The following is a 13137-nucleotide window of genomic DNA, read 5'->3' on the forward strand; positions in this document are numbered from 1 at the left end:
TACCTCTGACAGGAAGAAAATGTTCACAGGGTTGATTCATTACTACACAGAATGCAGTGAAGATAGTTGGGCAACCTGAGTCAGATGTTCAGATGGAAAGATAGGGAGACTCTGATGACACAAGTTTAAATTCTAGGTCTGCAGGTAAAGCTTTGGAAAGAGCCCCACCCCAGAGACACCTGCACTGGGGCCTCCTTTGCTGTTTCTTCCCCATCTCCAGGACTCTAAGTCTAGATGAATTGCGCATTCCTGGGGGAAAGGCTGTATTATATCACTTATATCTATCTATATACATAACTACATATGTATGTATAGAGAGATATGTGTATATATACACAACAGACTAATTTGTATGATTTGTAACCATCTTTGTAGATAAAATAACAAAAACAAAACCTAACCTAATAGCTTAAAAACGTTGCCCAGTGATTGCTGGCATCAATATCCCACACAAGATTAAAATTATTCCCCAAGTTGCATCCCCTGCACTCCAATTGATATTTTAATAACTTGATTAAAAATTTCTCAGAAGTCTATTAGAGTCAGGAAACGGTCTGCGGTGTAGGTGAGGATTTTCAGTTTTTGCAACGGAAACTTTTGGCCCCATGAACAGAATAGCAAAAACTCAATTAAATGTGTTTTTCCTCCATCCTTGCCTAATCCAAAGGTAAAAAATGAAAAATGGTTTGGAAGAGTGGTGTTTAGGTTTGCTTTTCTTCGTTTTTTCCTGTAGAACGGCCAGGTGGATTCATATGATCCAATTTTTAAATAGTCTTTTATCTCCCATTCCGAATAAATCCGGCCACCCAGCACAATCAGAAAGTTGTTTTTTGTTTTGTTTTGAATTTTCAGCCTCTAAAGGATGGGGGAAGGGAAACAAGAGGGGGAGGGCAAAGGACGGAGAAGTACTTTAATTAAAAACAACCAATAACTCGAGTTTTTTAGATAAGGTTTTTCATTTCCTAATTAAGAAATGAGTTTAATAGTCCTTTGGCCAACACAAGTTAGACACTCCTATGAAAACCCTAAAGGGCTGGTGGCTGTCCCAGGGACTAAACTCCATTCCCCTGCGAGACCCCAGGCCAGCCCGCGCCCCTGGCCGACCCTGCCCAGCTCTGACTGGGGTCCTTCCCACTCGTCCAGCAGGCACCTCGGCTTCCCCAGGTCTGTCTTCTCTTGCCCTCAGTTCCGCGCTGGACCGGCCGCCACGGGCTCGCAGCCACCAGGTCGGCGCAAATACCTTTTCCCTCCCCGGGGCCCCAGGCGCGGACACCTCCCTGCCTCCCTCCCTGCTGGCGGGGCCCTTTCCCGGCTGGGGAACAGCAGCCCCGGCCGCGGCGGCAGGAAGCGAAGCCCTTGTTGATGCTGTTCCATGGCGCGCCCCCCCGCCCTCCGGTGGCCGCCCCGGCTCTTCCCGGCTCCGGGGCGCCCCCCTCCGCGCCTGCGCAGTGCCCCGCGGGGGGCGGGGCTCAGATTCCTGTCAGCGGCGGCGGCGGTGGCGGCGACCGTCAGTTTTCGCTGAGGAGAAGCACGAAACGGACCCGTTGGCTCTCCCCCCTCCCTTTCCCCGCCCTGAACCCCCCTCCTGGCTCGCCGGGAATTAGTCCCCGTGGAGTTTCGCCTCCATCTCGCTGCGGTTTCCTCGGCCCGGTGGAAGTCACTGCCCTCGAGGAGGAGGCAGCAGCAGCAGCCGCCCTCGCCTCGCCGCCCCCGGTTCGGTGCCCGCGGTCCCGGAGAGGAGGTGCCGCCGCCACCGCCGCTCCCCCCCTCCCGCTGCCCTCGGGCCGGGCTGGGTCGAGCTGCGATGCCCTCGGACTTCATCTCATTGCTCAGCGCGGACCTAGACCTGGAATCGCCCAAGTCCCTGTACTCGCGAGGTGAGTCAGGCTGGGGGCTGGGGCGTGGGGGCGGGGAGGCCCGGCCCGGGGGAGCCGGAGGGGTCCCCGTCGGGGGGTAGGGGCAAGCCCGGGCCGGTCGGGCCTGTTTTGGGGGATGGGGAGAGGCCGATGGGGTCGGGTGGTGGTGGAAGGGGCCGGGGAGGAGTGGCGGCCCCTCCCCCGCGGAGCCGCCGGCCACACGGGGCCCAATTGCCGTCGGCCCCGGGTCTCTGCGGCACCAGTCGCACTGAGAGTCCCTCGGCGTGTCCGGCCCCGCCACACTCCTCGAGCAGCCGGCCCCGGCCTCCCCAGCTCAGGGATCTTCCCCCCGCCCCCCCCCCCACGTCCTCCCCCCCCACCCCCGACTGGGCCCCGCGCTGGGGCCGCTGCGATCGGTGCGCCGCGGCCGCTCTTACCAGGACCATCCTCCCCAGCAAAGTTGCCCCCAAGCGGGCGGCGTGGCTTGGAGCCGGTTCTGGGTGCAGGGGCACCATTTTCCTCCCCCTCCAGGTTGTTTGTGCGCCGTCGTTCTACCCCCCTCTCTCTCCGGCCTAGTCCACTCCCTCCCCTTGTTGGGACGGCCCCCCTCGACCAGGCGTTCTTCCTTTCCTCGTCATCTTATTGCTGGAAAGGGCCCGAATTTTCTGTTTTCCTCTCTTTCCACCTATGTGGCATTCTAACGACTTGCATCTCCCTCTCTTTTACAAAGACGGGGGTGGTCTCTCTCTGGCTCAGTTTTATCCCTCTCCTGTCCCGGGGGTACCAGCTCAGGCACTGACGCTGTCGTCCTCTGAGAATTTTCTCTTTCGTGGCCGTTCAAGGGTTCGTTGCAGGGAGGGGGCAGCGAGATTCCCGTTTTAAAAACTCTTTTGGCCAAGGCCTGAAGGGGATTCCCGGGATCCACGGTACCAGCACTGGAGCTGATCTCTGCTGGGTTTAAATTCCTATACTGGGCACCACAAGAATGTGTTAGAACAGGTTCCCTGTGCGAAAGGGGCATCAAACCGAAATGCTCCCTCCGCACTCCTCACCACTTTTTACACCACTGGGAGGGGCAAAAGACATAACTGGGTTATTAGCTCTTCATTTCACCATATTTAAAAAAAAAAAAATTGAGTGCCATTGCGAACCTCCTTCCTGAGACGGCCAGCGTGCCTTCATTTTTTTTTTTTTTTTTTTGGTGTTCCGTATCCATCCGCTGATTCCACCCCCTCCGGAAAGGGGGACTTCAGCCTTCACGCGAGTACCTTGACATTGTTTAAGTGAATCAGTGTGCGATGGTTTCGTCTGGAAGGTACTGGACTTCGCACACCGACGATTGGGTTTGTGCACAGAGTCCTACTTAGTAACTGTGGCCATTGTCTGTTGCTCTGATGACTTTAGTTGGCAGTCACCATCCTGTAGGATGTTTCTCCGGCAACGTACCTGAAGTAGTTTGGAAATACTGTAGTTTTGAGCGTCAGAAGAAAAAGATGATGTCAAGAGGTGATTCTTAGAAGAGGGCTAATGTGGTACCATCGGTGCTAAAAATAGCCAAGACATTAACACCGTTTGTGCAGTAATCATCAGATAATTTTCCATGAAACAAACACTTTGTGACCATCTAAGTTTAGCACAGAGACCGATGTGAGAGGCAGTTCAGCCTTCTTTGACATATTCGCGAATATGGGCTTTAGCTCTTAAAAATACGTGGCAGTTATGTAAGAGATGTATGCTACCCTTGCCCTTTTTTTTTCCTTTTTTTTTTTTTTTAAGTCATTCAGCATAAAAAGTGCTTAATGCTTTTTGTGTTTTTCAGATTCTCTGAAGTTACACCCATCACAGAATTTTCATAGAGCTGGACTATTGGAAGGTCAGCAAAGTGCCATTTTAAAAGCATATTGTGTGAGTATGCAAAGGCTTTCTCTGAAATGGAGTTTAAATGAGAAAGTGTGAAACTTTGCAAACTCACACAATGTAGTTTTCTCTTAAAGAGCCTGATCCTTCTTTTAGAGCAGCTGAATGTTTCAGTGGATTTTGTTGCTGTGTTTGATGTGCTTGTTAGCTTATTGTATCTGCTTTGAGAAGCCTTGAAAAAACTCCCACAAAATCGTTAAAAATTATGTGTTGGGTGTTCTACTTTAGAATCCCAGGTCTTAATTCTAGCTTTTTAGAAACAAACTGAATATGAAAAGGCTCAAACATTAAGATCATGAATATAACTAAGAATGACACCAAACACATATTTAGTTTGAAAATTCAGAATGTAGAACTTTTATATGCTAGGCATTTCAAAACGGTATGTTAATTATTTATTACAAAAGCATTGCTGTCATTACTGTTGTATTACTTTTAAGGATAAGGAAAGCCAAGTGACAGACATGATGAATGAACTACGCTTAGAAAAAAAGGGTTTGAGAAAGTTCTGGAAATGTTAATAGAAGGTGTAGAATTTAAACAGCTGACAATTACTTTAGAAAACTTTGTTATTTTAGCATTTTAAGACAAAAAAAGACTCTATTTGTATTTTGTAATTTTTTAAAATATATTTTTTAAAGTTTATTTTTTTTAGTAATCTCTACACTCAGTGTGGGGCTCAAACTCATGACCCCCTAGATCAAGAGTTACATGCTCTTTGGACTGAGCCAGCCGGGCACCCCAGTGTTTTGTAGTTTTTGAAGGGGCTTTACATATATCCTCTTTGAATTTTCTAATCCTGCAATTGGACAGCAAGGATATTAATTTCCCCATTGTAGAGATGAGTAACCTGAGGTTGAAATTAAGAGACTTGGGGATGGGGGGGCGGGAAGTCACATGATAGCAGAAACAATGCCTTTTGTGTTTTAGCTAGAGTTCTTTACCCAAAGCCAAGCTGCCACTGTAAAATATATTTGTGACCAGTAACTTAAACATTTTGTGGTCAACTTAAAAAATGCTCTAAATATTTAAGTTTGGTTTGGGTTGAGATTTTTTCTTCTGGGGGGGGGGGGGGGGGGGGAGTGGGTTTTGTAATTGAGCTTAAGTTTGAATACATACCAGTTTAGTTGCTTATTAGCTCTGTGACCTTGGGCAGGTGATTTCACCTCTCTAAACTTTACTATTCTTTCTATAAAAATAGATACAATCTCTTAAATTTAGTGACATAAGGTGTATGAAAATGCCTAGTTTAGTGTCTGGCTTAATAAATTTTTTTTTGGTTTTGTTTTTTTTTTGTTGTTGTTGTTTAGTATTAGCTAAATTGTTTCAACTATAATTTAGAGCATATAAAATATTCTCTAATTATTGATTATACTTATCAGAAACCCATTGATATATATTAGTATAAAGATCAACTACAACTTGAGGTGAGGAATTTTATAAGTGTTTCTTAGTGAAGCAGATTTCTGTTTTTTATTCATATTGTTCAGTTTGTGCCATGCTGTAGATTCATATTTGTCTATACAAATGTATCCATTTTCTGGGCAGCAGACCAGAGAGTATCATAATCATAGAGATTATTGGGCAGGAGAGAGAGATGAAAAAAAAAGGGTGTTAATTATTTCAGCAAATAATTTTAACAAGTTGATGGAACTGCAGCCAGTCATTTAATATGTATATTTACATGTATGTGCTTAAATATTTTCATTAATTTCTTATTTTGGTTGAGAGGATACTCAATTTTTTAAAAATAAGACCATCCTTTTACAGATTATATATACATTGTAAAATGTATAAATATCAAGTATCCTTTTATGTCTTTGATACAGGGAATCCTAAGAAAGTTGTTTGGTTGTGGAATGAAAGTGAAGTATTTAATCTCTGCACCCTACTTCTCTTTTAACCATTTATTATGGGCATTTTAAGGAACATACAAAAGTAAAGAGAATAAAATGATGGACCCCCAAATACCTATTACTAACTTTTAACAATCATCAATACATGTCTAGTCTTATTTCTTTTATTTTCTCCCAAACTATTATTTTATTTTATTTTTAAAGTTTATTCATTTATTTTGAGAAAGAGAGTGTGCACGAATGGGAGAGGGGCAGAGAGAGAGAGGGAGAGAGAGAGAATCCTAAGCAGGCTCCACACTGGCAGTGCAGAGCCCAACAATGCAAGCCTTGAGCTCACAAACCATGAGATCATGACCTGAGCCGAAACCAAGAGTCAGATGCTTAACCAACTGAGCCACCCATTTGCCCCAAGCTATATTATTTTAAAACAAATATCAGACATCTATTATTTCATATATAAATACTTCTGTATTGTAGTGATATTTCTTATATTAATTTTTAAAGTACCCTACTTTATTCCAGGAAATACTTATTTTGATTTATTTCAGCAAAGTCTGTCCTCTCTCCTGCCCTTTCCTTAAGATAAAGTATGATTGGAGGCTACTGCTTCTAGTATGTAGTGTACCTTGCAATCTGTGTTAAAATTGTAAGTCATGCATCAGATTTGGGTTCAAATCCTTGTTTCAACACTTATGCATGACCTCAGCTTAGTTATTTAATCTCATTGTGCTTTAATTTTCTCATCTTCAGATGGAGGCAATCATAGTGTCTTCATTGTGGGTTACTGAAGATTATTTAAGGCAAATTCACGTGTAAAGCATTTAACCTAGCACATAGTAAGTGCACAATAAATGTTAGCTAAATTAAAAATTTAATACAACATCCACTTATATGGCTTTTACTGTGTGCCAAGAACTTTATAAGTGTGAACTCACTGAACTCTCATAACAACCCTTTAAGTTGGTTGTTATTCCATTTTATAGATGAGGGAGCTAAAGTGTAGGGAGGTTTAGTAACTTACCCAGAGTCACACAGCTGGTACATTGTAGCCAAGACTCCAACACAGGTATTGTCACTATAGTCTGTGCTCTTAACTACTATACTGTACTGACTCCCTATGTTATATAATATGAAGTACTTTCTGGTATTATGTGTGTATAGTTTCTATCAGTGGTCTAGATATCCATTTAATAGTGAAGTCAGCCCAGAGTGAGGAGAATTTAATTACTATCATACATTTGTTAAATTTTTTATAGAACATGTTTTTTCCAAATTTAAGTTCTCTCTGTAGGAAAACAAGGTTGGAAAATTTATAGTTGAATATTACTGAACTTGAAAAATAGCTTCAAAATCTCTTTACCATTTTAATTAAGTTTGCTTTTATCCTACATATTGATGCTGGTCCTTCTTGCTACTATACATATTTTTTTTAAAAGAATAGGGAATTAGTTTTTTTTTTAATTGAGATATAGTTGACATAAAGCACCATATTAATTTCAGTTTCACAAGGTAATGATTTATTATTTGTATATATTGGGAAGTGACCACCACAATAAGTCTAGTTAACATTGGTCACCATATTTAGTTCTCCTACTACCTTTTTACTCAATGTGATGGCCTGACAATGAGAAAAGAGTGTAGGTATCTAATTCAATAATACATAACCATAAATAATGTTTCTGATGACCCCATAATTACATGTGAAACTCTTAATAAAATAAGTAAATAAAAGAAATACTGTTGCAATTATATTAAAAATAACTCCCATAGAAACTCCTTTACAGGGCCACATGGGTTGCTCAGTGGGTTAAGTGTTTGACTCTTGATTTCAGCTCAGATCATGATCTCACCATCCTGAGAACATGTCCCAGGTCTGGCTCTGCGCTGACATCATGGAGCCTGCTTGGGATTTTTGGGATTTTCTGTCTCACAATAAATAAATAAACTTAAAAAAAAAGTCCTGTGCAAAAGCATGTACTGTAATATTTTACTTTTTAATTCTATTTTTGCATTTTCTCTGCCTTTTTTAAGGACGATAGTTTATATATATTGAAAAAATAAAATGGTTTACAAATATGAAGGCTAGGAGTCTTCTTGAGTACCTAGAGAAAAGATTCACTACAGAGAAAAAGTTATCATTTCTTATACTTTTCTGTATTGAAAAATACTGATTTGGGCATATATTGTTTGCTATAGAAAAAATTGAGGTAAAAATTAAACTAAATGAAAGTAAACGAATATGATTAAGAGGTCATTCTGGAAATACAGAGATGTAAGATAAGATAGTATAAAATCAGATAAAATAGGAAAAATAATAGAAGTGAGTTGGAAAAAATAGAGTAATAAAAACAATGGATTAAAATTTTAAAATGTGTTTACAGGCAGGAGTTACAAGATTACATGATGGATAAAATTAAGTAACTGGTTAAATAAGAGCTAAATACCAATGTGAGGTGATCGTAGTATGAATTTAATATTTGAAACTGGAAGATTTTTATTTTTTATATTTATTTTAACAATGAGGGACAATAAACTATTTTTTCTTAACCGCTGTCAAATTATTTGATATAGTACCAGGCATAATTATACTTTATAGTTCACAAAATGAAAATCCTAAAAATAGCAGCAGTGTTTTGCTGACTTTATGGAATATTTCTGAATTGCCATTGAGCCCAATTTATTTCTCTTCCTAGAGCTGATAGTTCATAAGATAGTTAAGCCATTACTTCTTAAATGATGAAATGTATGAAGGTATCTTATTAGAAATGATAATCTTCATTAGAAATGAAGAGATCTTACTAGAAATTAGAAAAAAATTAGATTTTTTTGAAAATATTTAAAATTAAAAATAACCTATTGGATTCTTTTCTTATTTAGTATCTATTAATCTCTATACATTATTACCTAGTACACAAAAAATATCATTATGGAAATAATTATGAAAATGAAGTTCAAACATGATAAAAGTTACACACCTAGTTCCTTCTAACTTCTTAGTTCTAGGATCCATCTTTCTCTGATTTTCCTACCATTTGTTTTTGTGTCTTTCTAAACTCTGTTTTTGTAATTTTCATTCAGTACTACAATTCTGTTGCTTATTACAGTAAGAGGATAGAAATTCATAATTAAATGGTTCTTGGCTTGCTCTTAACTCACCCTTGACTGTAGTATAATTATTCCAGGAGTTCCCTAAAACTTGAAAGTGATAGTACAGAGAAACATTTCTTACTGTGATTAATATTATATATAAAAAATAGTCACTTTATATTAGAAAAAGTTGACTCAGATTATATTTTCTGTAAAATAATAGAGAATTAGAAAAAAATAAAAGATCATATTAATCCAAGACATCATTGGGCCTGTTTGTTTAGTGAGAGAAGACAGTCCTGTTAGTTCTAAGGTATAAGACACTCTTCAGTAGAAATGTTGCTTATTATCTTATGTTACTGTCTTGTTGCAAAGACTTTATTTCAAGTTACATAAAAGAGATTCGTGTGACTTTTATTTGCTGTTGTCTTAATAAAAATCAAGGTTAAAAAAAAACTAACAGTATGTAATGCATTAAATATAAACATGTCCTTGAATGAAAATGTAGACATTTTCTTTATGGATGAACTACAGATAATGATTTTAGCTTCTAAATATAAATAAAACCTGGTGTTGTGATAAAGGATCTATATTTCTGATAATTTGAACGAAAGATATGCTATATGGAAATTTTCAGTTACTTTTATTCTTTTTTTTTTTAACTTAAAAATTTTTTTTTGACGTGTATTTATTTTTGAGAGATAGAGAGAGACAAGCATGAGCAGGGAAGGGGCAGAGAGAGAGAGAGGGAGACACAGAATCTGAAGCAGGCTCCAGGCTCCGAGCTGTCAGCACAGAGCCCAACGCGGGGCTCCAACCCACAAACCGTGAGATCATGACCTGAGCTGAAGTTGGGTGCTCAAATGACTGAGCCACCCAGGTGCCCCTCTTTTATTTGTTATTATTATTATTTTTTAATTATTAAAAACATTTTTTTAATGTTTATTTATTTATGAGAGAGACAGAGTGCAAGTGAGGGATGGGCAGAGAGAAAGACACAGAATCCGAAGCAGCTCCAGGCCCTGAGCTGTCAGCGCAGAACCTTATGCAGGGCTCAAACCCATGAACCGTGGGATCATGACCTGAGCTAAAGTCAGACACCCAACCAACTGAGCCACCCAGGCACCACCCCTATTTACTCTTAATAGCTATTGAAAAATTAAAGTTTTTTCTTGCTTTTTTTTTTTTTTTTTTTAATATTTACTTGACAGATGATGATAATTATGGCTGGTCAGTCATGAATGTTTATTCATTTCTTTCCCATTTAGAAATGGTATGATGAGACTTTTAGTAAATTTAATATTTTATTTATTTATTTATGTATTTATTTATGTATTTATTTATTTATTTATTGGTATTGTTTTTGAAGGTGAGGCAAGAACAGAAAAGTTTCTAAGAGTGACCTAAGTTGTTGTTGATTACTCTTGTCATTATAAATATAGGGTTTTTTGGTTTTTTTGTTTAGTTTTAGTTTTAAAAAATTTCCTTAAAGTAATATTTATAGGACATGTTAAAAGAAAGTGTTGGTAAAGAAAGATTAATAAATTCAATATTAGTAATAATTGAATACATTTTTCAGCTATTTGTATGTGCCAGAATTTTATAGATATTTTTCACATTAGTCCTCAGAAAAATCCTATGAGATCGTATCAGTATTCATATTTCATAAAAGAGCAAACTGAGGTACAGAGGGATTCACTAATTTTCCCAGCGTCGCATAGCTAATCGAAGAGGCTGGAATTTGAAACTTGACTATTTTACCACAGAGTATTGAGCTTATCGTGAATTTCTTTAATATAAACATTTGATAATTGGTATTTACACTTTGGGCCCTACTAAAATTACACCACTGTTCAGATGGTGTAAAAAGAGTGGTTTGTGTAGGATTCTTTACCTAAACAGTTCCCATAAAAGAAGAGAGACAGTCTATAAGCCACACATAAAAACCAGTTAAGAATATGATGATGACCCTCTTGGGGAACATTTTAACACATAAAATTAGCAAATCATTGCCTGGCTTTGGTGAGTGTCTTTAAGATGTAGCTGAAGCACATCACTGGTTGAGCCACCTCTGTTTTGACAGATGATGATGCTCAGAAGTGAAAAGTGGGGGAAGAGTAAGCAAACTATCCCCTCAGGAGAATTACTTGAGAGATGGAGGATGCCATGCGACTCTTGGTATCTTTGGCAGTAGTTTATGGAAGCATGGAATCGTTGCACCTTTTTCTGCTGATGTGTCTCAGAGCCTAACTAAATTTGAAAGGAGATGAGCAACAGGAAAAACAGTACTAATAGTGCTTCAGGAGTTAATTCATTGTTAATGAACTTCCTGAAAATTCTGTGTTAGCCATTAGAAAAATATGGATTTTCATTCTAGTTTGGCCTTGAGACCCTGTGAAAAATCGTGCAAGCGTTCCTTTTCTTCAGTAGAGACATTAATGTCAGTTTTGCTTACCTCAGAGTTAAGAGGAAGAACAACTGACACTATGTTAGAGGACCAAACTATGAAATGCTGTATGAGTATTGATATTTTGCATAGGGCCTATTAATTGACTTTGGTGGTTTTTCCACTGGCCCTTTTTTTTTTTTTTTTTTTTTTTTTGGTCTTTTATTCATGTCTCCCATTTTCTCAGGGTACTCTACATTTTACTTGTTGGCTCTGTGGTTACTACTTGTATCTTTTCTCTCTTTCCCTTCTCTTTTAATAACAAACCATTTTTATATAGAGATACAGAGATTCACCAGTTTTGACCATTCCAGGAGTTTTAAACAAGTGTATACATTTGTGTAATTACTGCAGATAGGATACAGAACATTTCAGTCTATCTCTTGCTCTTTTATAATCAGTTCTGCCCACTCTGGCCCCTCAGGCAACTACTAATCTGTTTTTCCTTAAAATAGATTAGTTTTGCCATTTTTAGAAGTTTATATAAATGGATTTATACACCGTATATTCTTTTCTCTTTAACTTTTGTTTAACTACCGTAACGTTCTTAAAGGGAAAGCTATTTTTTTTAAAGGGCATAAAAGTAATGAAATTTTTTATTCTCTTAAACATTCTTGTATTCTATACTGTAGCCAAGTGCAGTTTTTTAGGGATGACTTTTGATATTTATGCACAAGTCTAAGTTACTTAGTCATAATATTTGTATTTATTCATTCACTCAAAATGAATTTACACCTAGATTCTAGCCACATGTAGTTTACAGCTTAGGAGAAGAGATTGTATGTGAATAAACAGTGATAACAGTATTTTAAAGGGTTTCATAATTCAATCTAGATTGGAGAATGAAATTAATATGTTTGACTTTTAACTTTTATTTGCTAATAGGGCAATACTTTTGTGCACCTTATACCAGAGTATATGGTTTGCCCCTATACTTAATAATTGTAATTGAAGTTTAGAACTTTAACATTTTTTGGTAAAGTAGTTTAAGTCTTGAGAGGGTTATATAGCTGAAGAGTGTGTAGGGAGTATGTACTTATTTACTCTGATTGTTTCTGTAGGTTAATTGTAAAGGTCAAAGCAGATTATGAGCTTTCTATCCCTGATAAGTGAGTCTGTCTTGTGCTTAACTGTATTGTAAGTACTAATTTGTAATAAAATTCAAATTTGCCCAGTAATCATATATACTATATACCATACTGCTAGTTTGGACCTTAGGTATTAAAATACTTTTTTTTTTTTTTAACGTTTATTCATTTTTGAGAGACAGAGACAGAGCACGAGCAGGGGAGGCCCAGAGAGAGAGGGAGACAGAATCTGAAGCAGGCTCCAAGCTCTGAGCTGTCAGCACAGATTGGAGCTTTTCAGAGTACATGATGGGTGCATCATTTCACATTTTCAGCAGCAATGTGTGAGAGTTCTGATTTCTCCATATCCTTGTCAACACTTAATATTATCTCTTTTTTATTATAGACATCTTTATGGTTTTGATTTCCATTTCCCTATTGACTAATACTGTTGAGCATCTTTCCATGTGTTTATTGGCCGTTAGTATGTCTTCATTGGAAAAATGTGTATTCAAGGATTTTGGCATTTTTAAATTGAATTACTTGTCTTATTGTTGAGTTGTAAGAATTCCTTATATATTCTGTACACAAGTCCCTTATCAAATAGGTGATTTACAGAAATTTTCTCCCATTCTGTGGGTTGTCTTCACTTTCGTGATGGTACCTTTTAATGCATTAACATTTTAAATTTTGCTTAAGTCTATTTTATCTTTTGTTGTTGTTGCTCATGGTTTGTATCATATTTAAGAAACTGTTGGCTAACTTAGTGTCACAAAGACACCTATATTTTCTTTTGAGAGTGTTATAGTTTTGGCTTTCATATTTTGATCTTTGATCCACTTTGAGTTAATTTATTTTTGGTGTCTCAATTCTTTTTCATTTGTCTGTTCTTATGTCAGTACTGTTCT

General features: G+C 38.3%; 1 protein-coding gene across 4 annotated transcripts in view; it reads left to right on the forward strand.

The window, feature by feature from the left end:
* The first annotated feature begins 1524 nt into the window (after positions 1-1524).
* NFAT5 (nuclear factor of activated T cells 5) overlaps positions 1525-13137 on the forward strand; it is a 117368-nt gene continuing 105755 nt past the window's right edge. For 2 of the 4 annotated variants that reach the window (XM_049622419.1, XM_049622420.1), the window contains exons 1-2: positions 1525-1877; positions 3676-3729. In XM_049622419.1, coding sequence (XP_049478376.1) covers positions 1805-1877; positions 3676-3729 — 127 coding nt within the window. In that variant the 5' untranslated portion in view covers positions 1525-1804. The remainder of the gene's footprint in view (positions 1878-3675; positions 3730-13137) is intronic. The other 2 variants (XM_049622422.1, XM_049622423.1) reach the window with 1 other exon arrangement.

This window comes from Panthera uncia (genome assembly GCF_023721935.1).
Source record: "Panthera uncia isolate 11264 chromosome E2 unlocalized genomic scaffold, Puncia_PCG_1.0 HiC_scaffold_20, whole genome shotgun sequence".
NCBI classification, from domain to species: domain Eukaryota; kingdom Metazoa; phylum Chordata; class Mammalia; order Carnivora; family Felidae; genus Panthera; species Panthera uncia.